This window comes from Macrobrachium nipponense, chromosome 35 (genome assembly GCF_015104395.2).
Source record: "Macrobrachium nipponense isolate FS-2020 chromosome 35, ASM1510439v2, whole genome shotgun sequence".
Taxonomy (NCBI): Eukaryota; Metazoa; Arthropoda; class Malacostraca; order Decapoda; family Palaemonidae; genus Macrobrachium; species Macrobrachium nipponense.
In genome coordinates this window covers 42,722,871-42,750,273 of record NC_061096.1, presented here as the reverse complement: position 1 = coordinate 42,750,273, position 27,403 = coordinate 42,722,871, and the positions used below count along the sequence as shown (strand labels likewise).

At 37.7% G+C, this 27,403-nt stretch overlaps 2 protein-coding genes across 7 annotated transcripts in view; one reads left to right on the top strand and one right to left on the bottom strand.

Annotated features, from left to right (window-relative positions):
- Positions 1 to 115: 115 nt before the first annotated feature.
- LOC135208325 (cysteine-rich motor neuron 1 protein-like) overlaps positions 116 to 27,403 on the bottom strand; it is a 452,497-nt gene continuing 425,209 nt past the window's right edge. Inside the window, exons 6-9 of the mRNA XM_064240428.1 lie at positions 26,495 to 26,907; positions 25,237 to 25,425; positions 6,711 to 6,908; positions 116 to 5,682 (exon numbers count right to left, since the gene is read on the bottom strand). Of these exons, the coding sequence (XP_064096498.1) occupies positions 5,480 to 5,682; positions 6,711 to 6,908; positions 25,237 to 25,425; positions 26,495 to 26,907 (1,003 nt within the window). The 3' untranslated portion in view covers positions 116 to 5,479. The remainder of the gene's footprint in view (positions 5,683 to 6,710; positions 6,909 to 25,236; positions 25,426 to 26,494; positions 26,908 to 27,403) is intronic.
- Positions 2,861 to 22,733, top strand: LOC135208688 (tigger transposable element-derived protein 1-like). Of its 6 annotated transcripts, none has more exons than XR_010313200.1 (5): positions 2,861 to 2,996; positions 9,520 to 9,800; positions 10,052 to 10,514; positions 10,650 to 11,118; positions 21,509 to 22,733. XR_010313200.1 is itself a non-coding variant. In XM_064241131.1 (4 exons), exons 2-4 carry the CDS (start codon positions 9,634 to 9,636, stop codon positions 11,019 to 11,021), a joined length of 1,002 nt encoding a protein of 333 aa, XP_064097201.1. In that variant the 5' UTR covers positions 2,861 to 2,996; positions 9,520 to 9,633; the 3' UTR covers positions 11,022 to 11,119. The 6 variants fall into 6 exon arrangements, 1 of the variants encoding a protein (XP_064097201.1); XR_010313201.1 differs by having other exon boundaries at positions 21,555 to 22,732; XR_010313202.1 differs by having other exon boundaries at positions 22,390 to 22,712.

Here is a 27,403-nt window from a genome sequence, read left to right as displayed (position 1 = left end):
TTTGTATGCTAGAAATTTAAAATATTTCAGACCTACAGCTTTCCTTCTAAGTACCATCAATGTAACCTTATAAAGCAGATTCTTTTAAAATGAAAGTATACAAGTGAAAGACACGTTACCATTTTCAGATTTTATTAAACCCTTCTAATGGTTTTTATATAAAATATAATGGAAATAAAATATTTACAATACAATTGACCTTCCACTTAAAAAATATGAAAGAAATGAGTTCAAATATGCAGTTTTCAGAAGGGGATTTAGGGACAAAAACACAGGATTAGAAAGGAATGCAAAACTATAGGATTTACGGAAATATTTCTTGCAGTATATATACAATTTGTAATTAAACAGAATATCATCAAGATAAGCAAAAATAAAAAAATGAAATAAAGTGCAATTTGCATTTTACACTTCATGGTCATCATAAATAAACAGCAGCATCCTAGCCCATACATAACCTATATACAGTATAATGATTAGGTTATACTAGATTTCAATACATTGATAAAATACATCTTTGTCATCATAACTTGGCCAAAGACTGAGAAAACTGCCGACTACCTCGTCCAATTCCAAATAACACCAGTAAAAAATTGACTACACAAGGTTATGGATAAATTAACTGTTTTACATTTGGTATTCCAATTCTTCATAAAAGACCTTATATTTACACATCACACAATACAGAGATGCAATGACAATATTTTATCCATAACGTTGGTAAGAATGACAAACATAGCATAAATTTGTTGTTTCTTTAGCACTCAAGACAAACCTTAGTAATCCTTATTATTGCCTTGATGTAGTGACTGTCAATGGAATGCGTAATACAAATGAAGACAAATGTGTGCATAAATGTACAGCATAAATACAAGCGATTGCCAAGTAACTTAATACACAGACTTATTGTGTAATTAAATATTTAGTTGTCTGGCAAATAGCATGGCTGAAAATTCCACAAGGTAAGAAGTAGAATACATTTGGTTCCAAGTAATGCATACTGTAATAATGGAAGCCTAATCTTTAATGTGTGAGTGCGAAGTTTTTTATATTGTAGATGTAAATTAAATTTTGAATGATTAATTTTTTACTTTAATATTTTAACTGTTGTAAACTTACTTCTTATATTAGTATAAATTTGTCATAGAATTATCTTTATTATGCATTCATTACATACATTTAATGACACTCCAAAAACAAAAACTGAACCATTACAGAATTAATCATAAGTAAGAATACCATTCAGTAAATAACAAAATAATAACCAAAATAAAAAGATTTTATCCTTTAAGAAACGCTTGGTATCAATGGGCACATCTGCTGATCCATTTAAAACTCCCATGAGAAAATCAGCCATACTATTTTAATATTGGGATATTTATAAAGATTCTATCAACAAATTAATGCTATGTTTTGCATTATTATAGAAAGAATAACAGTGAGAAAGAATATGTTGAACATTTCTGCTATTTTAAGAGTGCTAATATAAATACTGTACTGGACGAACACACATCCTAGAGCTAATTTTCATGATCAGTTATTCTTATAACACCTTTACATTAGCAAACTACATCAGCTAGACAAAATTTTTCTTTTGTTTTACACTAAGGTCCTGCCCTTTTCTTAGCAATAAAGAGTATTAAATACTAAAAGGTTTGCAGCTTCATCACAAACAAACGATATTAATATCTTGTTCACACCCCTTTTCTTCCTGTTTCACCTGTTCATCTTCAGGAGTTTTGCCCATGGACTGTAAGCCTCATCAGTTATCAAACCAAAATCAGAAAATGACACATGACCCTTCCAAAACATTTTTGATGGCAATAATAAACAGTCCACATATGGCACTACCTACCAGAAGAGTCAAAAATGGCACTATCTGCCACAAAAAGTCAAATCAAGAAGCAAATACAGTCATAAAATGCTTCCTTATTCTGTAGGACACTTTTTCAATACCACCTTTATTTACAAGTTGTGACTGAAAATTAGAGCACAGATTCATCAGAGAGAACATTTAACAATGATTAGAAATTCTATTATTGTATTTATACAGCTAAAAATGCTGGGTTTTTTCCCCAAAACAAAAGAGCATATGAAGATATTAAGTTTTATTATAATAATAATGCTTACACTAAAGTTACAGTACCCAACTGCAAAATATGATACCCAATGTAATATGCATTTAAGTGTTTATATGGACTTCCATGCAATGCATGTGTACAGAATGTATATGCATGTGTAAGCATGTATAGGTAGTATATAAAAAAAACACCTAAATGCACTGGTATGTGGCAACTTCTAAATATAGTTTTCATTTGTATTTTATTGAACAGGATTTTTACGTAATGCAGATTTATCTAAATCGTATGAAAATTGAGAACGTGTTTGTAAAAGCACCTATCAAATTTTCCTACTAAGAATATGGTTCCATCTTCATTATTATTTGGTTGCAATATGATTATGAACAAAGTAAACGATTTACTGAGATCAGATGGGTGAACAGATGTCATTTATCCATTAGCCATCTAGTTGAAGAAATAATTTCATATCACAGAATAGCCCTTGAACCTTTCCAGAATCACAACGTGAGTAGAAGATGCATTTGCGACAGATGAATTCATGATTGAATGTCAACTGTCTTGTATTGCGCAGTCATTTTTCAGGTAAGGATTCCTCACTGGATATGTTCTTGCACACCAGTGCTGTCAGTGCAGAATATTCACATTTAATGTCACAACAAAAATATATTTTCGTATTTAAAATTTTGAGTTTTTTAAGAACAAAATTTTCAGAAATCTACCCTCTTGCTTCCAAAGTTTACATCTTAACTCCATACAATAACAGCCATCTATTCCATCAGGTTTACAAGTTACCATTACATAACTTGGAAAAGGGTTGACTGGATGACGTGAAACAGAGAGTGAGACGATTGTGTCAGGTGAAAAGTAATAATGATTACTTATTTTCATTGCTGAATGGTCCTCTCTCTCATATTGGTGAGTATTTCTTTTCATTACTTCTAAAATGGTAAAAATGGTTTACTATATCATTACTGTATTATTGGTATTATCAAGGTTACTACAATATTTCTTAAAAATTAAAATCTTACAAACCCACAAACTCATCAAAATAAAATTTTGCACAAGTTTTTTCCAATGAGTTAAAGGATCAAAATAAGCACCATACATTAGGCCAAAAAATATGAGTATTTTATGAGCTGAACACAAACTATATCAAGAAAGTTTGGCGCAAAATTATAGTTAGGTAAGGGGATGAGGTGGAAGCCTTCAAAAGTGTAAACCTTGTAATTAGCATTACGGTACTTACTTCACTTGGAGAAATTAGAGATAGTAGTTTTGCAGAAGCAGTGGTTTTTGAGAACAAAAGGACATTAAATGAGAAGTCACTGTATACTTTCATACATTCATTCTCCTGTGCAGAATTATTCACAGGCAGGCAATAGTGCACATTTTTACCCATTATTAATTTTTGAATGCCATGAAATTTTCTGGATTGGCAACCTAGTGTAAACAGTATATTAAATTTTGCATAACAGATGCTGAAATGTGATGTCCATTTATTTGTATTTATTACTCAGATTAATTAAACAGTTTTAAATAATGCATCAAATTAAATTCCCTCTAAAATTTGCAAGAATTTAACATTTGTGCAATGCTGCCTGTTTTCATAAACCCACAAATCAGTATAATGAAATTTTACATCTCTCCTCACAGACCAACAATCTTTTAATATCTATTTTGGTGTAACTAAAAATAGCCCATAAGATAATGGAAGAGTCTGGTTGCAGAGTTGATTCTTAGTATTTTCAACAAAATATATGCATTTTAGTTTATTTAATTAATTATTGAGTACTATTCTGAGGGAAACTCCAAAATAAATATTTTAGCATCCAAAATTTTATGGTTAGCATAAAAATTAAGTAACCTGGAAATTTATTTTCATGACATATAAGCCAGTGTTTTATCTATAGAACCTTTATTAAAAATGTTCACAGTCCAGTGAAATATCTACATAAAATTTGTTCTTGATATAACAAGAACATACCTTAAATTAAGGCTCGCATTTTATTAATATAATAGTTTTAAAAAATTCTACTTTAGTCTTTAATCTTACCTAATTGTCATTTGTTGGTGTTAAACATATTAACTGTGCACAATGGTTGTATATTATTTAGTTGCATGTATATAATCCTTACAAGAATTTTTGTAAATAACACAATAGAATTCAATAGTTTAAAGTTCTTATAACCAGTATATGTAATTTTTAAGTACAAGAATATCTGTATAAGTATGTAAAAATGAACATGAAAGTGAACTATAAAAATATTCGTTTAATATATATAATTTTAGTCCTGAACTCTTCCATTTTCTTACTAATTCTATTTCATGAAACTGCATTTTACTATTTGCCCTCTGGAAAGCTATTTTCAATTATGCCAACTTCTGTTGTAAGATAATTATCAATGGAAACAACACTAATAGAGAACTTGTTCCTTTCTGATGTACATTACCTTGGTATTGAAAATGCCTTCAGGGTTTCAACCAATTGGTAGATCATCACCTTATCTTGAAAGTTATTTGTAAAGTGATGACTTTACTCAGAAGTTGTAACATGCAATGCTTTGATCAAAGATCCATAAGTGTTTACAAATATATGTGTAATATATGTAAATTTATATCCTAGAACTTATATAAGTGATAATAAGTATTTAAATGCCATACATCAAAATTACAGCATTTAAGGTCAAATGACTAGATACAACAAGACACCTATACGACAACGATGATAATTAGTTATAATATGTATCCACAACCAAAGACATATACTTGGGGGAGCAAAAGAAAAAAAATAATAATAAATAAAGTGAATTAATCTATTTCATTCATTCTGGCATGAAACAGACACATGATGTTGAAGGGATTCTGAAACAGAAACTGGACTTCATTATCACGTGTTCCCAGTTCAGTTGCAAGTGATACAAAGTGGTTCACTGCAATATTTCATTGCAGTATTCCATCTTCATTGCGGTTAGATAATCCAGCAGAAAACAACCAGTTACAAACACATTGATTTTGTTAAAAAAAAATTCACATGCATATATACTAGTCGAATTGTCCACAAGAGAACGCAATTCTTGGCATCACAATTATCATAATACGTACCTTCTCTGAAATTTTAAGTTCCATAGCTAATCAAAGTAAAAATCAGAGATAACTATCAGCATGACAGAAATAATAATAATAATAAATGTGACACATTACTGTTTAGTTTTGTCTCAGCTCATGTAAATAAATATTACTAGTTTTCACCCCTTTCTAGCAACAGAGAATGAAAACATCAACAGCCATAACACAACTGCTCTAAAGCAATTCTCTTTCTCAATAAGAGTAATAGTTGTAATCAAAGTAATCCACAACTCCTTCACCCTTTCCTGGTGCTTCTTGGTTAATATCTTGACTTACACATGCCTCACTTGATGGTTGTCATCAGCTGTCTTGACAGGTCTTAGCTTCTCAGTCTCTTCTGGCCTATAGGCATTAATGTCATACTTGTCCCTGTGGTTTCGCCGCCAAATGTAAGCTATGACAATAAGAACTATGACAGATACCACCGCTACAATCACGAAAATCGCCACAAACTCTGGTGAATCAATGCCCCTTGCTGTAACATGATAGAAATAAATTGATAAAATTATGTAAAAATATCATCATCATCATTATAGTTACTTTATTATCTTAAGGCTTCAATATTGATTAATTTTTAACAACTATTAGAGTGTAATGTTGCATAAAAATGGTAAAAGTAATTACAGTAAGGAACTGTACTATATTTCAGTGAAGGTCCAATTATTTGCCATCTAACTGTCTGAAAACCTGAGTTTTCATAAATAGTACTATTCCTAATGTCTTTTGCTATGTGGTACACATTAGAGATAGTTTGAATTCAGAATCTTGCTCAACCAATTCCCAAGAAGATATACTATACCATTATGAGTGAAGGAACAAGGCCTTCCTCTGAGACTTTGTTGCTGATTTTCATTTATATCCAAGAGATAGTAGGAGAGATGTAACAGATCAGTCACTGTTATGAAGCTCAGATGCTGATTCTTACCTCCTTCAATTAAGGCAACAAAAGAAAATACATATTGTATTGTGAATATCCCCCTATTCTTGTGTAGTGAAATGACGACTGGATGCTAATGGCAAATTTAAGACCGATTTACATATGAGGAGCAAGTAGGGATGAGAGGAAGGAACACGATATTGTGTTACCATAGGACATAGGGACTGTGAAGCTCATATTGAGAAAAAGAAAAGTATGTAATAGCTTGCATGTAGTGAAGAGATGAGTAAAAAGGGTCAGATCTGTTAATAGGTGCTGTAGAATAAAATTGATGATGCTTCCATTAAGCCTTTATAACTTTTAGCAGCAGAGATGGGTATACTTAAAAAGAAGTGTGCGATGGGAAGGTCATGTTATGAATATGGAAATTGTAAAGGGATGTGGTGTCCAGCAGCTACTTAATAATAAAGAGAAACCTGACATTAAAAGCATAAATTATGATGACTTATTGAATCCAAAACATGTAAAACTGGACCATTACTGTATCAAAGAATATGTTCGATGCAGAACATTATCACACTCATAAGCATATTTATTCGCTTGAATGTTTGTCGTGTTTGACTTACCCTGAACCGCACTCTTTGTGGTGCCATCATCTTCTCTAGGTGGCGAGTCAAAATGATGTGGAGAGTTGTCTTCTGTGGGCAGTAAATGTTCATGTTCAAGGTCATGAGGTCGTGTAGGAGGCATACGGTCCAAGGGAACTCTGGATGTGCTCCTACTTTCATGCCCACGGTCATTTATTGGGGCAGACTTTGTAGTTTCTAGATGAAATAAATATATAAAATTAGATTACAAATATTTACAAATAAACTAACAATATTAATTCAATATTGCCAAAATTAAAAATTAAAAGGTGTATTTAAGTTACACCACATACATGTAGGACACTAAAGAATCACTTGTGTGTGGTGCGTATTCAAGATGTTACTCATACTACTGGATTCATATATTAAAATCTTCAAACTAAAAGTATTCAAAGATATATGAGTTCATCATGCTATAGTATGTACAGAATAGTATACAGCATTCAATTTATAGTCTTGTATGCATTATTTATGATTCAGAATGCAGAAATTATATAAAACTGTACAAACAGAACAAAAACTACACAATACTGCACAGAAACACTAGCATCACATAATATTCATGTACAATAGCCTACAAGAGCATTCTTATTCTTTTTTCTTTGCAGAATGGGTACTTTTGCCAAAGATAGATACCATGTGTAAACTGTGTGCAAAGATATGTATGGTTTATGGAAGAAAATTTCTTCATGTACCCATAATGACAGATTAAATGGATTCTATGTAAGTTTAAATAGTTTCATCTAAAATATAAAAATTAACATTTACAAGTTATTCCTTTGTCATAAAAATGTGGTGACTATTTTTATGATTTTGCTTTTAAAGCAAAGCACTATATATACCAAGCAACCCATTGCTTTGATGATAGAAGCTTCATAATGGCCTTTAATGAATTCTCTGAAACCATAGTCTTTATGATAAGAATTCCAAAAAAGTTTTGTGACATCTTGTCCTTGTTTTGGTAAGAATAATATTGTTATTGTACTTAGGAAGCCCAAAGAAACTGAAAGACTAGCATCAACTTAATGCCCATTGTTTCTTCATGCCCAGTTGGCAAAATAAACAACTACCCCGTAGGGGAGTAGTGTTGTTAGTGCACCTCATTTGGTGCAATGTAGGCATTACTTAAGGTTCTTTGCAGCATTCCTTTGGCCCCTAGCTACAACTACTTTCATTCCTTTTACTGTACCTCCATTCATATTCTCTTTCTTTTATCTTACTGTCCACCCTCTCCTGTTTCGTAGTACAACTGCGAGGTTTTCTTCCTGTTACACCCTTCTCTGTCAATTTCCATTTCAGCGCTGAATGGCCTTAGTTGCCCCAGTGCTTGGCATAATGCCAATCTATATATATATAATAAATAACTAGGAAACAGACTCCAACAAAAGAAGCTTCCTCCCTTAAAATGCATTAGTTTGCTTCAGATCAGAATATATAACTGATCAGCACTTGTTGTCTATTTCTCAAAGTCTCCTTCAACCAGACAGCCTTCCATGGTCAGATCAAGGCCTTTGTGTTTTTCTCTCGTGCATTTTGCAACAAACTGTTAATTAGAAAGAAAATCATTTCAATCTTCACTCCTTTGCATTAGTTTTTTTTTTATCTTCCCCTTGGACAGAAGCCAGTGACAGCACTCTTCTCAGTATACGAACTGTCTTAATTCTCATGGACTACCTGTTGATAATCTGAAAGTGAATTCCACATCCCCCACTGCATTGGGATTTTTGTGCTAATTCTGGAGAAGACCTGGGGCAGTTGTTGCAGCCCATTCCAAAACCAGTAGACTGGAGATAAAGAACGTGTTATTCCCTATAGAATAACATAAAAGCTTGCACCTTCACATGACCAACTTCTTTAGAACCTCATCACACAAGGTTTGTGCTTCCAGAATCTGCTCCAATTGTTCTTCAAGACTACAACAGACAGATTGGTATGGTCTTTGCCTGCCACCTCTGTGGCCGAGAGTTCGATTCTCTGGCATTCCACTGAGAGGTTAGAGATGTGTATTTCTGGTGATAGAAGTTCACTCTCGACGTGGTTTGGAAGTCATGTAAAGCCATTGGTCCTGTTGCTGAATAACCACTGGTTCCATGCAACGTAAAAACACCATACAAACAAACAATACTACATACAGACTGAGCTTGCTGCTCCCATTGTTCTTCAAGACTATAACAGACAGACTGAGCTTGCTTGCCTTTTGACAATATTTCCAAACAAAACAAATGGCTAGATGAGTCAATTGGGTTTTTTATGTATTGAAGTAAATATTTGTTTAAAAATTTCAATATTTCTCTGATCTTGAAATATTGTACATACTCAAACACACTACATTATAGAGTCAAGTAAATATGTAGCACAGGTTAAAACATGTAATGCACAGCATTTAAAGCATCCTCTAAACTTGAAATATACAGTCATTACACATTTCAATACTACTAAATAATTAACTACACGGTACAGTATTTCTGCCGTATTCGTGGGGGTTAGGGACCACGAATACCCATAAAAGCAAAATCTGCGATAAGTTATCCCCCCCTTTAAATATGCTTATAATTGCCTATATTTTAATAGTTCATAGCCTATTTAAATACTTAGTCCAAACATCAAATATACCCTAAACTATCATCCTAAAACATTTCAATATCAATTCAAAGTCATCTTACAACATTGCCCTTGAAAATATATGACTTACAACTAGTACATGTGAGAACTAATCAAGTTTCCCCTATATTCAGGCATGCACATTTTCTTTCATACTGCATTCAAGCCGTCCTGTTTTCTTTTACAGGAGAACTCACTAGAGAGAGAGAGAGAATAAAACAAAAATACATATGCACATTAAAAATATTTCAAGATTACGTAAATCACTTAGTGTTCGTCTTTATTCATCGTAACACATAAGATGGCTCCAAAATGCCCTGCACCTGCCAAAGCTTCTGGCAAAAAGCCTAAGCGACACAAGAAGGTCATGACCCTTCAGCAGAAGGTAGAACTTCTGGACATGCTTAAGTCACAGAAATGCTTCGCTGCAGTAGCGCGCCATTATTCAGTGAATGAGAGTACAGTCAGGTAATTACTATTCAATTAATAATTTACTGACAAAAAAATGTTTACAATTATGTACAAATATATATATATATATATATATATATATATAATATATATATATATATATATATATACTATATATATATATATATATATATATATATATTTATAGGATATACTGTAATGCTTTATATAAATGTTACAATAATGTCATTACAGTATTTAACTAATTTTCTTAATTATATATTTTTACAAGTTCTGAATACTTTCAGGTACATCCAGAAGAAAGAGGTGGAGATAAGGAAGGCTGTAAATATGAGCTGCTTAGGTAGTGCCAAGATGGTATCAACTGTGCGTGATAAGAACATTGTAAGGATGGAGTTGGCCTTGGCAGTGTGGATAAAAGACTGCCGTATGAAGAACTTGCCCATCAGCCACACCATCATTTGCGAGAAGGCACGTCAACTATACCAGCAGTTTTTGACTGGTGGTGACACTGAGGGCAAAGACGTACAGGAACCAGATTTCTTAGGCTTCAACAAAGAGGAGGAGGAGGACGAGCTAGAGGCAGGATCATCGTCAGCTCCTCAAGGTTTTCACGCCAGCAAGGGATGGCTCCACCGTTTCACAAAACGCTTCCAACTGAGGAATGTTCCTCTGGATGGTGAAGTGGCATTGGCAGACACAGAGACCTTCAAGAAGATCATAAGCAATAATGGCTACCGTCCAGAACAGGTTAGTTGGGTTTTAACTTCAAAAAAAAATTTTTTTTTTTTTTACAATTTTAAATTTCTTTAAGTTTACTTTATTTAATAATACAGTACACTACTGTACATCAGACTTTATTTTAATCTTTTATTTATGGAACAGGATTTGGCAGAGCTGACAAAGTCTGCCAGTGAGGAAGAAGACATGGCAGGTTCAGGGAAGAAGGAAGAGGATGAGGGCCTTTCTTTTGACATTCTGTGCAATATTATGAGGACGCTCAAGGAGGTGAAGGAGAAGTTAATGGCACGGGATCCTTATATGGAACGCGCCATAAAGTTCAGTAATGGCCTTGATGGGTTATTTAGGCCATATACAAACCTCCTAGCCAGCATGAAGAAGCAGACACAACAGTTGCCCATCACCAGTTATTTCTCGGTGGTGAAGGAGGAACCCCCAATGCCTCTCACAAACCCTGAAGTGCAAGTGGTGGACGAAGCGCCCCCTGAAGAAGGGAAGAGGCGCCCCCAGAGGTGATACAACTCCTCTGCTTTGCTGTGCAGTCATATTTCCATTGCATTTCATTGGACTGCACAGCTAATTCATCATCATCTTCAATCAATATTGATCACTGGTGAGTACCCATTTGATTTAATCTTCAATAATATTAAGGTTTGTTCATGAAACTTACCTGTCAGATATATATATAGCTGTATTTTCTGAAGTCCGACAGAATTTAAAAAACTTCCGACACACGCAGTGGTCGGCCAGGTGGTTAGTACCCATTCCCGCCGCTGGGAGGCGGGTATCAGGAACCATTCCCATTTTCTATTCATAATTTTTCTGTCGCCGGTGCTGGAAACACCTGTTTCCAGTACCTCCGTCTTAGATTTTGGAAACTTCATTGCCGCTAAGTATCCTAATTGTCTTTTAATTTATTTACTTGGATTTGTGGCTAGGCATACGCTATCTTAAATTGATTTGAATTTGATTCATTTTTGCATAAGATATCTGAATCTAGTTAGGCTAGTTTCTGAGGGTGTTGTCTGCAAAGATAGGGTGTGGCTACCGAAAGCTTCGGTAGATCCGCACTTGGTATGCACGAGGGGTATGAGTCTTGCTTCTTTGTTGAGATTTGTCATGTAAGGAGTGTGAGACTTTGTCTAATTCCGTAAGGAAGACGTATGATTCGTATGTACGCAATTAATCAGTAAACATGTCTAATTCCGTAAGGAAAACGTATGATTCGTATGTACGCAATTAATCAGTAAACAAAAGTCAGGGTAGTGAACCTACTAACCTTCCTGTAGACTTTTTTTTTTTTTGCCTAACCCTGTAGTATGGCCTACGGGTTATGAATATGTCTGCGAGAGGTGATCGCTCTCCTTCATTGTTGTGAAGAGTGCTACTTCTGTTATTGTTTCTCATAACCCTGTAATGTTGCCTTCGGGCCCTAAACAGTGTCTGTAGAGGTTATTGCCCTTTCTCTAATACTCTTTCGATTCGTATCTTAGAATCGAAAGTGCTTGCTTTAGAGAGCAATAGTTGAGGTGGCTAAGTGCAGTGACAGTGCCCCTTGTGTAGTGGAGGGTGCGTCAGATCGGCCTTATTTCGCCTCTAGGCCGGGACCTCTGCTTGACTCCTAGGACCCGGGGAGAGAGCATGTCGAAAGCCGAAGGAGGTTACGAGGAACCCCCACCGATCTGGCGTGCCTTCGGCAGTTTCTGATGAAAATTCCCCAGACTGCCTAAGTGCGTGCACGTGCACGAATCCTGAAGGATTGCTTCTCGTCCTCCGAAGCGTCCTCCCCGCGCAGGGGTTGGAGCTTTCGGAAGGACTCGCGCCCTCTAAATAGAAGCTTTATAGAAGAGGACGCTTCACGTCCTCTCTCTCTCGTTATGCGTTCCAGTGAGAAGTAAGAAGGCGAACGTCGCCTGATCACGTGTACGTCTTTCCACCGAGAAATATGAAAAAGAAGTCTTAGTAGCAGGACGCTTTTGAGAGCGGACGTCCGAGCTTTGTTACTGTGAGAATAAGAAGGAGTTCCCTCGCCCCTCGTATTCTCACACGATCAACTCTTCTCCTGAGACTGTTTCGTGCAGTCGGATTTCTCTCCGAGATGTATCTCGCTTTTCCCTGAAGGCAGTTTCTCTCGCTTGTTTTGACGCCTGTCAGGAGCGTGACGCTTTTCTGCACGCTTCTTTTGACGCTCGGGTTGGACGGGACGTTCGGATGGACGCCAGGCGCGCGCGGGTGCACGCCAAGCGCGCACCAGTGGACGCCGAGCACACGCCAGTGGATACCGAGCGTGCGCCGCGCGCGCCAGTGGATGCCGAGCATGCTCGCTGCTCGCCAGTGGACGCCGAGCGCGCGCGCCAGCGCACGCCAGGTGTGTCGCCTGGCTGAACGTTTCTGTTGAACTCTTCAAGCTCTTGTTTACGATTTGGGCCTCAAGAATTTTTACCTCTACCTTCGGTGATACCTTATACCTCACATGCAAAGAATGTGAAGTAAGCAGTGCTTCGGAGGAAGCTTAAAGTGAACAGACAACTTCGTCTTCGAAACCCAGCAAGACCTCGGGTTTCGTGAATTCAAGAGGTCTCTGTCAATATTATATTGCTTTTCGCAAAGGTGGATGGAGTTAAGGAAAGCTCAAGGGAAGATCTCGTTTTCTCTACCGCAGTCAAGACTTTGCGATAAGGCAGTTACGGGTTATGTAAAGGCTCGATGTCCTGCACGTCAGGACTCTCAGAAACGTTCAGTAGGATTCTTGCAAAGGCACTCATCAAAAGGACGCTCTTCAGGAAAGCGCAAGACAGGACTTCCTTTGCCATACTGCCAATAAATTTTAAGCTTTAGCAGGCATTAGTTGTGATACGGGAGAGGAAGCTGGTTGGAGAGTTTCTTCCTCTTCCCAGGATAATTTTGCAAGCTTTTTAGCCCATCTGAAAGGGTTTTTCAGATGATAGATTTTGTTAGTTTCTAGTCGGGACTACGCTGCCGAATTGAACATCGTCGTTCTACCTGCCGTAAGCCCAGTCTCTTAACAGGATTTCTTGCCCCTTCCTCGTTTGAGACGGGAATCGGGAAAATAAAATGCTCGACTTCCTGGATTACGTTTTGTCAATTCAGTGACTCCCCCCCCCCCCCCCCCCCCCCCATTGACGATATACTATCGTTTTGTTAAGTAAGTGGGTATCCCCTAATTGACAAAATATCTCTTTGTCCCGTAAATGGGTTAGTTCTCATTGACAAACATCTCATTAACTTGATATTGCGTAAGCGAATAAGCTCTTATTGACAAGATTCGGAAGAGCTCTCATTCGTCATTCGCAGACTCGTACAAGAAATAGACTTGTAGACTACGTCAATGAACGCTTATGTCCAATAACATAAGAAGCTTGAGCTGTCTGCTTCGATTCTCTTAAGTTTTGTTCATGAAACTTGCCTGTCAGATATGTATGTAGCTGTATTTCCGAATTCAGCTATATATATATGTCTGCCAGGTAAGTATGAACAAACTTTATTGTGATATAATTTCATATTTTGCCTTGCGTTATTTTACTTCTGGTTGGTTCAAGTCATATACGCTTGCTGTAGTTACCTCTTCGGATGGCAACCGAGAGGTCTATTGTCAATTTTAAGGACATTTAATCGTTACTCCCTGCAGCCTTCCAGGAGTTTCCGATTTATCTTTTACCGTTGTATGGTAGTGTTCTGACGACACAAACGCATCTATATATTTAGCGTTTTCTGTTTCGCTTAAATATACCAGCTTGAGAGTCTTTCTGCTCAAAAAATAACGGACCTATTTCTTCGTAGAATAGGGTAGCTGGCAACCCAGACATAAAGTTAAGAGACGACGTTCGTAAGCTGCTGGCTGCTGCTGTCACGCTGTGTCTGTCCTCCAGTCCAACCGAGCCAGTAACAGATCGTGCGCTGTCATGCGCTGTAGGTTACGTCTCTCTCTCCTGCGGGATTGACTGACTAACCGTATCTCTGTGCTGGCGGTTATGTCTCTCCTGCGGGATTGACTGACTAACTGTATCTCTGTCCTACAATCACAGACTTTAGCCTAAGATTGAGGGGATTTCTTACGTGAATGAATAAACGTTGCATTCGTTTTGCCTTACTATGTTCAACAGAGTTATCTCTTAATCCTTTCGGTGCTCGTTACCGCACGGTATAGAACTACGAGTCTACCGCAACATTGCACTTTTATATGCTCTCCTGCTTAGGCAAAGCGCAGCCTTATTAGGGAAGTAAGCATACTCGGGGAGGGAATGGATGAGCTTGCTGGGGACCATTTCCTTCCTGAAGAAGTTTGTTTCCCCGAATAGACTGCAATTCAGACCACAGTTTTTTCCTACCGGGAAACTGAAATATTATTCTAGATCTAGGAATGATTCTGAACATCTCAGTGCGTCTATCACCTGAGGTAATAGAAAGAAGGTGCCGGACGTCTGGATAGGGTTTCAGATGTCCTGGATCTTAATCTGAAAGAAGTAAAAGCGATTCGGTAGTCCCTCCAGTCCTCGAAACAAGTTTTTGGGAACCAGTGGTCCAGATCAACTCTGATATTCCACAGCTCTCTCATATCTTAAGAAGTATCTTCTCTCGGTCCCTGTTCGAGTTTACGAGAAAGAGCCTATTATAACAACAGGCGTAGAATGTAACGATCCTCTAGAGGTTCGTTACAGGATTGCAAAAGTCCGTACGAATCGTCTCGATCGACGGCAGCAACTATTGACTTCCGAGTGGAATCTTTCTTTAGAAGTAAGTTGAGAGTTGTGGAGACTTTAGGGACGCCCTTTCATTCTTCTCTTCGATATGTTGAGGACGAAGAGGCTTCTTCTTCTCTGCTCCCTTATTCTCGATCCGGGATCGGTACCATTAAACGCCATCCTATGATATTGAACGGGGATGGATGTTTAGTCTCTTTTCCCCTTTTTCAATCGCTTAGGAAATGTAATAAGAGGATTTATGACGTCACAGGGAGCGACAATGACGCTGATCGCCCCATGTTGGCCTTCAGGATCCTGGATTCACAGAGGTCACATACTTCCTAGTTCACTTTCCAAGGACCTTTTCCGAGAGAGTCGGTCTACTCTACTCGAAAGGTACCTATAACCTCTCCGCTCTGAGTCTGACTACGTTCAGACTATCGAGATGTTGACAGGAATAAGATTACCGTCTTCCATTTCCGTCTGAAGAATGGGATAAGCTGGCAGTCACAACTATTAAAGAATACGCAAATATGTTGTTGACGGCCTTTGGGCTCAGAGATTTGCGTCTGTCAAACAACAAAGCCCTTCACGATCTTTGAGTTCTGTGGAATCTCGAAACTCGCTCACCATCTACTTTTTGTCTCACCTGTTTTCTCGGAGTCAGACACTCGTGCGAGATCAGGCGACATATAGTAGCCCTGAGTTTCTTGTTGACGAAGTCGGTTGCGTTTATACACCCCCGATGATCGTGTAACATGAGACCAGGTTGGACTGTCAGGCATTCTTCCTTCGGGACTGAATCGCCTTTTTGCTCCTCGCTCCTTTCTCCTGGCACCAGAAGCTCGAGTCAGGAGTTGATTCGCTGACGACGTTGGGTTGCGTTGATACACCCCCAAGGTTTGCTTAGATTGAATCGCCCAGGCAATCCAGACACTCATCCTTCAGCGAAGAATAGTGCCTTATGGTCTTCAGGGTACAGCCTTGCTGTCCTTGATTCGTCTGACTGGTCAACTGGTCGGTCACCTGACTTTAGTACAGACGGACTGACTGTGCATGTCCCAGATCGAAGCTTTCAATATGGAACTTAGACGTAGTCTGAAGTTCTTGATGTCAAAGCATTCGAACCTCTCCTACCTGTTAACTTCTTGCATGTGATCAGGAAGGCCTTCTTCTAACCACCCTAGATACGACAAAGAGGGTTAGTGAGATTTTAAGCCATCGTCACAAGTTTTGGCTTTAGAGAACACAAGGCGGTGTGCTCTCTAAGCCTTCCGTTGTGGCCTAAGAATGGAAACCCGTTTTGTCCTTGGGCCAGGAGCTTGGAAGCAAGGATGGCACAAGTTAGTGGGCAGGAGCCAGAGAGAGTCCTGTGCCCTGTCGGGTCTCTCAAGTTTTATCTACATAAAACTCAATAAAGTCGAAGTCATTTGGGCAATCTGCAGTGTTCCGAAAAAGACCAGACTTGCCCATATCGAAGAACACCCTGGCTTTAGTGTTAAGGAGTTCTTTCAAAAATGCTCCTTCATTGTGTTTGCACAAAGATTTGAAATCTTTTTATCTGAATGCTCACGAGGTGAGGGCGCGGCCTCGGAAGCATTTCAACAGAGCATGGCACTCAGCAACATCCTGAGTACCATGTTTTAGCGAAGCAACTCTGTGTTCACTTCACACTCCCTGCGAGATGTGAAGATGGCATATGAGATCCGCTGCTCGCTAGGGCCATACGTGTCTGCAGACACAATCTTGGGGGCAAGAAGCCTTAGTTAACACACCTTAACTTTGGCTAGGTTGGTCAGGTGGTGATATATATATTTATTTTACTTCTTAGCCCTCATGGTATGGTCAATATGGTCTAGTCACATTGTGGTCACGCCCCCGTTGACAGATCATCTGGAGTGCACCAGCTTTATAGGTCTCTACCTCGCTGGCAACTCTAGTAAAGCAGAAGCAGACTTGGGTGACAGTAATCACGAAGTCAGCTATGCTAACAGGTGGAACCAAGATGTAAATCATCTGCATGCATTTGTTTCCCAAAATCCTTCTATTCTGTCCCTTCCCACCTCCAAAGGTGGGATTCAGCTATATAATATCTCTGACAGGTAATTTCATGACAAATGATATTGTTATGATACAATAAAGTTTGTTCATACTTACCTGGCAGATATATATAATCAAGTACCCACCCACCTCCCCTCAGGGGACAGTGGAAATAAAAATTATGAATAGAAAATGGGAATGGTTCCTGATACCCGCCTCCCAGCGGCGGGAATGGGTACTAACCACCTGGCCGACCACTGCGTGTGTCGGAAGTTTTTTCAATTCTGTCGGACCTCAGAAAATACAGCTATATATATATCTGCCAGGTAAGTATGAACAAACTTTATTGTATCATAACAATATCATTTTTAGCATGATAATTTAAGGTATATTTGGTGTTTGAACTATTAAAATATGTAGTGGACTATTAAAATAGGTATTTAGTCCTGAAAATATGAAAATAAAGTTATTAGTGAATAGTATAGCACAGTAATGCTTTACGAAAAAATCTGTGTAGTGGCGAATTTTTGGCGATATATTTAGATATACGTACAGTCATACCCCTACATAAACAAATGATATCTATGTGAATGAACGAATTCCAGGTGTTTACGATAATGCTGCCGCAATAAAATGGTCAAGGAACGCCTTTACATAGAGGCATGATGGGAAAGATGCAACCAATTAGAGAGCAGGATCTTACGGCGGTGACTAGCATCAGGAACCAATGGGAAAGCCAGAGGATGGTGGCGAGTGAACTGAGTTGGCGGCGCGCGAGTTTTAAAATTGTTCTCGGCAGCCTGGGCGAATCTCGGACTTTACAGTACATACACCCTTTCGCAACCTGAATTATTCCAGGTTACGAAGGCAAAGACGAAGATTTTTTTGCTTCTGTGTACGAAAATAATTCAGGTTGCGAAAGGGTGTATGTACTGTAAAGTCCGAGATTCGCCCAGGCTGCCGAGAACAATTTTAAAACTCGCGCGCCGCCAACTCAGTTCACTCGCCACCATCCTCCGGCTTTCCCATTGGTTCCTGATGCTAGTCACCGCCGTAAGATCCTGCTCTCTAATTGGTCGCATCTTTCCCATCATGCCTCTATGTAAAGGCGTTCCTTGACCATTTTGTTGCGGCAGCATTATCGTAAACACCTGGAATTCGTTCGTTCACATAGATTTCATTTGTTACAGTAAATTCGTGTTAGTGATTTTGCTTTTGTTGTACTGTAAGTTACTTTATCGTGTTTTGATTACTTACGTTATTAGTCATGGGTCCCAAAAATGTTCCTGAAGTTCACGGAAAGAAGAGAATGCTTTCTATGGAGACGAAGATGGAGATAATCAAGAAGTGTTAATGTTTTCTGCCATTTTTAATGTGTTTCCTAAAGTTTAGTGTTAATGTTTTCTGCCATTTTTTAATGTTTTGTAAAGTTAAGCGTTCATGTTTTCTGCCATTTGTCCTCCTCCTCTATCGCCACTTTTGGACATCACCTCACTCGAAAGGTAAGGTTCCACGTTTTACTACATAAGTACATACATGTATGTATACAGTATTTCTTGTACCCTGTACACTAATACACTTTATTTACAGGTACAGTCACGGTTAGGTTAGGTACTGAATGGTCCAAATTTTTGTATCTCATTGTTTATTGGTCAATTTAGCTTTATTATAAAATTTACTGTGGTGTTTTTGTAGGGCTTGAAACGAATTAGGCAATTTACATGTAAAACGTAGTTCTGGATACGAAAAAATCAGGTTACAAAGGCTGCTTCGGAACGGATTAATTTTGTAACCTGAGGCACAACTGTATGTTACACAGACAAATCTGCAAAGTGGCGAATTTTCCGTAATATATTTGGAGGACCCACTGTATACCTACAGTACATTATAAATGCATAAATAGTAAGCAATCATTTACTCTTAATACTTCATTAATATGGGAATTGTAAGAAATAACTGGCATTTTCTTTTATTAATTCAAGTTAATGAGAAACAGTTCACATATTATTGTTAGTACTGTTCTGTAACCTTCATGAAAGTACACAAATCAGTTAATCAAATACTGCATATGCTTATACATCCCTGTGAGAGCCCCTACCGTTTCTGGACAGAAGGTGGTCTCATCACGCTTGTGCCATCTGGATCTTAAAGTAACAAGGTGTTTAACAGGTGGGGATGGGGTGAGGTGGGAAAGTATGTCTCACTCACCAAGCTGCATCCGCACTGTTAAAGTAGTTAAGAGAGAGACACTACTCATTCATTCTGCCAAAAAGACTTTCAACCATTCCAAAAGCCTGCAAGGTCAAAACTATGTTTCAATACTGCTGCCTCCCTGCTTAGAGAGACAGAAAATTCAAGAAAGAAGGGTAAAAAGAAGCCCTGATTTGCTCCTCCAACTCCCATACCCACAGCATAGATAGCTGCACTGCACACGAGTGAGGTATAGAGTTAAAATAACTCCCCTGGAGAAGGATTGATTGGAATGTGCATACTCTGTAAAGTGCAAACATCTCGAGCATGGAAATTGTGCAAGCTCTCCCAAAAAATCTCCCTAAGGGAAGGAGAATCTTCCCCACTTCATCACACATCCAATCCATAGACTGGCTACACGACTGGTGAACAGGCTGCACGAACCCCTCACCAAGCAGATTGCGCAAAACTATCCCTGTGCAATTCTGAGAGTTTCATGGTGAGAAGTCATTCTGCTCACTTGCCTACATGATAATCCAACCATGGATAGGCCAAGAGAGAAATGTCAGAGGTAAACCCAGTCCTTAGACAGCACAAACTGGCTGTGCAAACCACTCACTGTGTGGGTTGCACAAATCCCTTTCTGTGCAACTTTGAACAGCTGTGATGAAAAGGGACAGCTCCTGCACTAGCCTTCTCACAACCATCTGATCATGGTTGTGCAGGGCAAACAAGCTGCACAGCTTTGACTTGGCAGTAGTCTGAACGCTCAAAGACAGATGGGATTTACAGACCTAGAGTCCAAGATAGTTGGCGCCATGGCGCTAACTCTACCTGAGGAATTCCGATCTCCACAGATGATGGAGTGCCCCTGCCCTCTCTCAGGCAATGGGAAGAAACCTAGCAAGACACTATCATGCGAGGTTTATATTGCCCCTTTTTCAGTGCCTGCCTGTGCAGGGAAGATGAAAAAGGGGAGTGCTAACAGCTCCCTTACTCTTCCCTTTGCTACCCCTACTCTCCTCGCACCCAGTCAGAGGAATCTCCATAGAAGGTACTCCTGTCACCCAATCAGAGAACTCTCCATAGTAGTGACTACTATATATACAGGAAAATCCCCTTCCAATTCAGCAGTTGATAAAAGCTGAGACTGTCATAACCATTTAGGAACTACCTAAGGAGATGGTAGCGTGTTAAGGTCTTCTTTCTCCAATAGCATGATCAAGAGGGTTATGACAGAATGACTATTAAATTCAATGGTAGGCCAACTCCTGCAGGAACTTAATGGACACCTGGAAAAGTCGATGTTATTAGTATATAAGTAAAAGATTGGCAAAGCTGCGGATGACTATTCATCAGAAGCTGCTACATCCCCAGAAAATCCCAGCCAAGTTTCTTGAGCTAGGGGAAGTCTATTAAAGAAATTCTCATGCATGAAAAAAAAATGCAACAACAGAAGTTGCAAAAGACATGAACAGCCCACACAAAGGCAGCTAAGTCCCTGTAACGACAACTTTTAAAATTTTTATTCCATAAAAATAAATAAAGAAGCAAAGCACAAAAAAGAATAACAGTAAACTAATACATTTCTCTAACAAAAAGCCAAGTTCTCAACTTGCAGTCATAAAAGTGCAGCACATCTATTCTCTACCGCAGCTGTGAAAAAATTGTGTGAAGGTTGGTGAGTGCAGGATATTTCTCCACACACTTCCACTTGGTTAATCCTCTTGTTACCAAGTTTTAACTGGTTTCCAGTCACAATGAATGCTATTCCTCTATAAAAAGCGATGGTTTGTATTCCTCTGGGAACAAGTTTTTTAAACAAAGTAGTTAAGGAGATTGGCATTAGTAGGTAATTACACAAAATAAAAAGGCAACTCTAAATTGTGTTAAAGTAGAGCGTGCTTTGGCTTATGGGGTCACACTCTTACCTGACTTGCTCTGTTGTCAATCAAACTACTATAGGCTCTTGAAATTACTTGCATTAACCAAATAAAGATGGCATTCTCTATTATTTGCTTCTTTATGCTCAAGAAAGTGTTCTCTATTATTTGCTTCCTTTACCCTCAGGAAAGGAGCAGCTTGGTGTAACTCTGTAGTCTTTGGTCTTCTGCAGGTAAACCCAAACAGTATTCACCAGAGAGAGCAAGAGGACTTCTTCATTACTGGTGATAGATAAACAGCATAAAACAAATGGCAGACTGCTGTGGAATGGTTATGGCCACTGGTTGTTGGGAGCAAACAATGGACCCAGATGATGACTTACCTTCGTGTGTGAATGTAACTGAAAATGGCTTATATGGGAAGTTTTATAAGACAAGGGTAAGAGAGAAATTCCAATCAGGAAGTTTTAGCAACTCCCAAGAAACATTTTCAATTTGCTTTAGAACTTGCTTGAGTTGAATCCACTAAATTGGAAACCTGCAACAGGTTAGATTTATATCCCCTAATGGCAGAGATGAACAACTGCCACCACAGAATGTGCACCAGTTGTCCTGTCTAGTAGAGGGGCTACTAGATGAACTGTGACTGGAACTGTTATGAACATGGCAGGTTTATGAAAAGTGAGACTGGCCAAGATAGATGAATTTGATGATGCTCTTTAAGGCATGTGCATGGGGAAACTGTCTCTTCCGCTCTGGTAGAAGAGAATCTGAGAACTAAGTGCATGATGGGATTATGATGAAAGAAGAAAATGTCCTGGTTCATAAATATTAGTGCCATAGAATAAAAAAAATACAGGAATATAGTGCCAGTACTGTTTAAGAAAATAAAAACACCAAGATAAACAGTGTAGGATAAGAAAATAAAGAAAAACGCCAAGAAAAGAGTGTAGGAGTACATAAATGGAAATACAGTTTAACCAACACAAACACACATAAAGCAGATGTATATTTTTTAGAAAAGTGAAATCTTGACACTTATTTGAATTAACAATCTTACAATTGCAGGAAAGAGATGATAACATCTGGTAATGAGCAGTGACATAATGGCCCCCCAAAAATAATGCGGACCCTTTTCTGGAAAGCAATTAAGGCAGGCCAATTCTGAAGGCCCAGACAGTAAGTTGATAACATAAGTTCCATGTTCAAACAACTCATGGAGCAATTGGCATATGCTAATTCTGAAGACACAGACAGTAAAGTTGATAACATACTGGTAAGTTCCATGTTCAAACAACTTATGGAGGCTAACTGAAGATACTGTTTCACATCATGAGAGTTCAAATGTACAAACATCCTTTGTTAATAAAATGTACAATTATTGTTGTTGACCACATTAATGTGGTAGTTAAACAATAAATTGTATAATAAAAGTATAATTTGGAGTTTTGAGATTTAAATGCCCCTAGGTTGAAAGATTTGTTCCTACATGAGAGTGACATCAGTGACCCCAGTGGTTGTTACAACAGGTAATTTAATATCAACCAATCTTTAGGTAGTGAAAATTGTGGCAGGTAAATTTGAGAAATTAGTGGGTAACTTAGTTGGGAATAAACCACAGAGAAAAGGTAGAAGCAATAGGCGAGGCCAAAAGGCTACAATGCTAAGAGCCTTTGGAAGAGACTCTTGGTTTCCAGTGTGCAGAATTAAGCTTTCTGAAAGCAGTTTCATGAACGTGAAATGTGTTACTCAGAAAGCAGCAACAGATGAGGGAATCAAAAAGTAGACATCTGCACATTTCTGGGCTTCATGATCTAATCCTTTTAAGTATCCTTTGTTGTTGTTATTCTGTTGGCCTAGTTGGACACTTACAGCGTTCTAGGTACACACAATTGCCTGAGGGAAACTGACATGCAGTAATGCCACTGGAAACAGTGACTGATCTGTCAACAGACTTTCGGCATCTACCTTTTCTTACAAGATTTATAGAATATGTACACAGTATTTGACAATGAAATATACTGTACATATATCATGAAAACCTCTGTTGACTTGTTTACCATAAAAAATGTGCCAAATTCTGACTACAAAATAATTTTTAAAAACATCCCAGTGCACTGGACTGCCTTAACGTCAGTAATGAAAATAGAAGTCCTGTAATTTATGAAGTGAAAATTATATGGAGATTACAATGCATATTAGTACCATACAACAGACAGCTAACAACAAATATATACATTAAATCATATAAATTCCATTACCAAAATGCAATAAAGCATACTAAATAGTAGGGTACTTGAAGAATAAGATACTGACACTACTGTCTACTGTTACTGAAAAGTTGAGTTACGTATTAAACTCAATGTCCTGACTCAAAAAACCTAAGTATCCTTTGAAGAATTTTCACAAAGGAGCAAACAACATATCACACTCATCATGCATCCACGCATATTTAAAAATCACGTAAAATTTATGGAAACCACATTCACATGGAAGTAACAGTTAAAAGGGTTTAGTATATAAATTTCTTCCTCAGCAGATGAATTGTCTTGAAACTACAACAAAATAACAGCTATATCCACTTACAAAGGAACAAAATAAACTAGAAACTTTCCAGATGACTGATATTTTGTTAATTTCATACATGAGTAATGTTCATAACCTTATTTTTAATGTGTGATGTCTTGTATTACGTAGTTAATTGCTTGATGTAATGTACTGCCACTTCTGGATATGGAGTTCTGTATTAAATGGAACCTGCTACCTTTCTTTGAAAAAGTATAATTTGATAAAGTTATAAAGGTAAAAGTATGGTAAGCATCAACAATTAGTAATTTTACATCAGATATTCTGTTGGATTTGGTTCATTGAGCTTTATTTGTTGTCCTCTATCCTATGTATTTTCTTCCTGGATTCCTATCTGGTCTAGGTCTCCATTCATGCCCTTTCTACATGATTTCATGGGTTCTTATACAGGACTAATTCATCCTGCTCTACTTTCATATCTATGTTCCTCTCCTCCCCTTTTCGTCACATGTTCAAACCATCTCAATCTTTGAAGATTTCATGAGTATAGTAAGATTACCGTGAATAATAAAAGCAAATACCTTTCAATAATGGTAAACTGAGGTTTTACTTTGTACGTCAAAGATACAAAACCTGAAGGGGTTAATAAAGGGTAATTTACATTCTGTCTAATAATACGAATGGTTATTGATATGAAAAGAATTTCTATCAAACCATTTTTCGGAGCCTTAAACTTTTGGCTCACTGTTCTGTTGTAATGTAAATTCTAAGATGCATTATAAGAAAATCTTAAATCAACTAGAACATTAATACTAAAAAATAAAAATTATTAGAAAAATATTGAGAACTGAGGGAAATTACTTGCAAAGAAAGTGAAACCAATGTTTAAGATATTCATTTCCTTCTTATTAACAACCACTTCCACTGAAAAATTCTCTTCTTCCTTTGTAAGTGAACATAGAAGGAACAATCCAAGGTTGATATTCTAAAAAAAATTAAAGTTTAGCTAATGCTTAAGTACACATATACAGTACTATGCACTTAACGTTCTTCATCCAATTAGTTAACTACATATAAAATGACAGGAACAGTGGAATGTAGCATCAAACAACTACAGGAATATACGTAGTAACGTTCAACGACAGACACGAGTAAATGGATCAAACAAAGTATGCCAAAAATCATAACCCACAACAGAATTCAGTCTTTCAAACATCATATTTACCTTGGGTACAAAATAATTTTGTAAACCCTGACAAATATGAGTAAAAATTTAATGGAAGGAAAAAGTTTTTACAATTTTTTTAGAGTTCTAAATTCATGTGGAACACCAATACGATTTTTGAAAGACTAAACAGGGAATTAAGTTTTCAAGTGACAGTATGGCACCTTCACAAATTGGGCAGCATGAGTCTTCTAGCTTGATCTGATGACTTGGGGAGCATGGCAGTGGAGCACATTGGGTCACATTACATTCGGTATAGCCTGGAGCTATACAGACGCAGGACACGCAAGGCCCTCGTTCCCACCATGATCCCACTGTGAACACCCTGCGGCCGTCAGTGCAGCCTCCAAGACCTGCATCAATTAGTTGAATTGTATATAGAATTTAGGCCAAAGGCCAAGCACTGGGAACTTTGAGATCATTCAGTGCTGAAACTGAAATTGACAGTAAAAGGTTTGGAAGGTGTAACAGGAGGAAGACCTCGCAGTTGCACTATGAATCAATTGTTAGGAGAGGGTGGAAAGTAAGATGGAAGAAAGAGAATATGAAAGGAGGTACAGTAAAAGAAATGAAAGGGGCTGCAGCTAGGGGCCGAAGGCACGCTGCAAAGAACCTTAAGTAATGCCTACAGTGCACTGCATGAGGTACACTGACGGCACTACCCCCCTACGGAGTAGCACTAAGTTATGGTGTCCGTCTGCACTAGAACGATTTAACATTCTCCACACAAACATCGGCTGTTCCTCTGAGCTTCTATGATATATGGCAAAGACCAGTGATGGCCTACTCCATTATATACGTATAGTACGTACCTTGAGGCAAAGCCTGTCCTTTTGAATGAATATGAGCATTACCATACATACAAAATTCCCTCTACTCAACATAGCATATCTCAAGTTGTGAAAATACAATTTATCTAGAAATGTATACATACTATATAGTTTTCACAGGCAAGCAGCTCTTATGCCATAAGAAAGTAAAATAATTTAGGCTTTGAACTGGAGCCCTTCAGTTTCAGGAGAGGCTCTTGATAAAGTAAACAAGGGGTTAATAACCTTCACTTAATGAAGGATCTAAAAGAAAGAACTTACCACATGAGCATCTTTAACCCAAGATAAGAAGTACTCTCCATCTGGATGCATTATATTTTAATTTTATGACAATAGAATGTTACAAAACTCTCTCCTCTCAAAAACACAAAAAAATTACATTACTGTGTAAGTAATGTTTATACAAAAAAATCCTACCAAAACATTATCTGTAAAAATTTCTTTGACTGTATTATATGATAATGCTTCAAAATGAGAAATCACCTGATTGTGAGAGGGACTCTCACTGTTGAGCATTTTCATTCAAACCTCACCATCCCACAGGTAGAGACCTACTGCAAGGCAACAACAAGAGTGACAATGAATGACTTACGTGTTGTATTACAAGAAGGATCTACAGTGTCACTGCTGGTGTCTCCTGCAGTGGCATAAACCTCCTCATCTTTGGATGTGACATAGACTCCTCCATGGCCTCCTATTTCATTATACGTGACCTGGTCTTCGCCTTCGTTATAAGATTCTGATATGGCATAACCATCTTCGACGATAAAGTCGTCTCCGTCTAGTGAAGTTGAGATAAGCGTCATGAGAGTATTCTTATTCTTCTTGCGACAGCGGCATGTTTTGCATCCATTCTTATCCAGTTCAAACCCATCAGGACATTTCAGTTTACACTGTTTCAAGGACTGGCAGTTAAGGCATTTGCAGCGGCGGCATCCAGTTACTGGGTCCACCTGTAAAATAAAATTTATGAGTATGCTGCATTCATTAGACATATTAAAATAGATAAATTATCAGAGTACATTACTAAGAAGTACTAAAATGAACTCTAAATTCTAAAAAATACATTATGTACAATACAAATAATTGATTAAGTAGTGATGTATGCTTGATGTTAAAAGACATCAGCAAATTGCTTAAAAATATACACCCTTCTGAAAAATGCTAACAAATATTTGTGATAAAATCCTCACTTTTTATATTTCGAAAATCATGCAAGAAAAGGCTTATTGTAGACCACAGAGTTCTGTAATGGAAAGAAAGAACCTGGTTCTTTTGTCTGTTGACTTTGCTTTTCATATTTCATGCTCCAATGATATTTATATTTTTCCATAAAGATAATAAATCCTACAACAGGTTTAATGCCTGATTATGTATTAATTTATCTTAAAATAAGTTCTATTAAAGTGTGTTGTTCACTGCCACCTGCAAAATGAGGTAAAACAGTTTGCTGTTTGTGCAGTATTAGTATCAAATTTTGGAATTTCAGCATAAAGAAACT

Excerpts from the sequence above, each read along its gene's own strand:
- LOC135208688 (XM_064241131.1), top strand. The coding sequence starts at position 9,634 with ATGGCTCCAAAATGCCCTGCACCTGCCAAAGCTTCTGGCAAAAAGCCT. Across the intron at positions 9,801-10,051 it reads GTGAATGAGAGTACAGTCAG|GTACATCCAGAAGAAAGAGG; the intron begins GTAATTACTATT and ends GAATACTTTCAG. Across the intron at positions 10,515-10,649 it reads ATGGCTACCGTCCAGAACAG|GATTTGGCAGAGCTGACAAA; the intron begins GTTAGTTGGGTT and ends TTTATGGAACAG.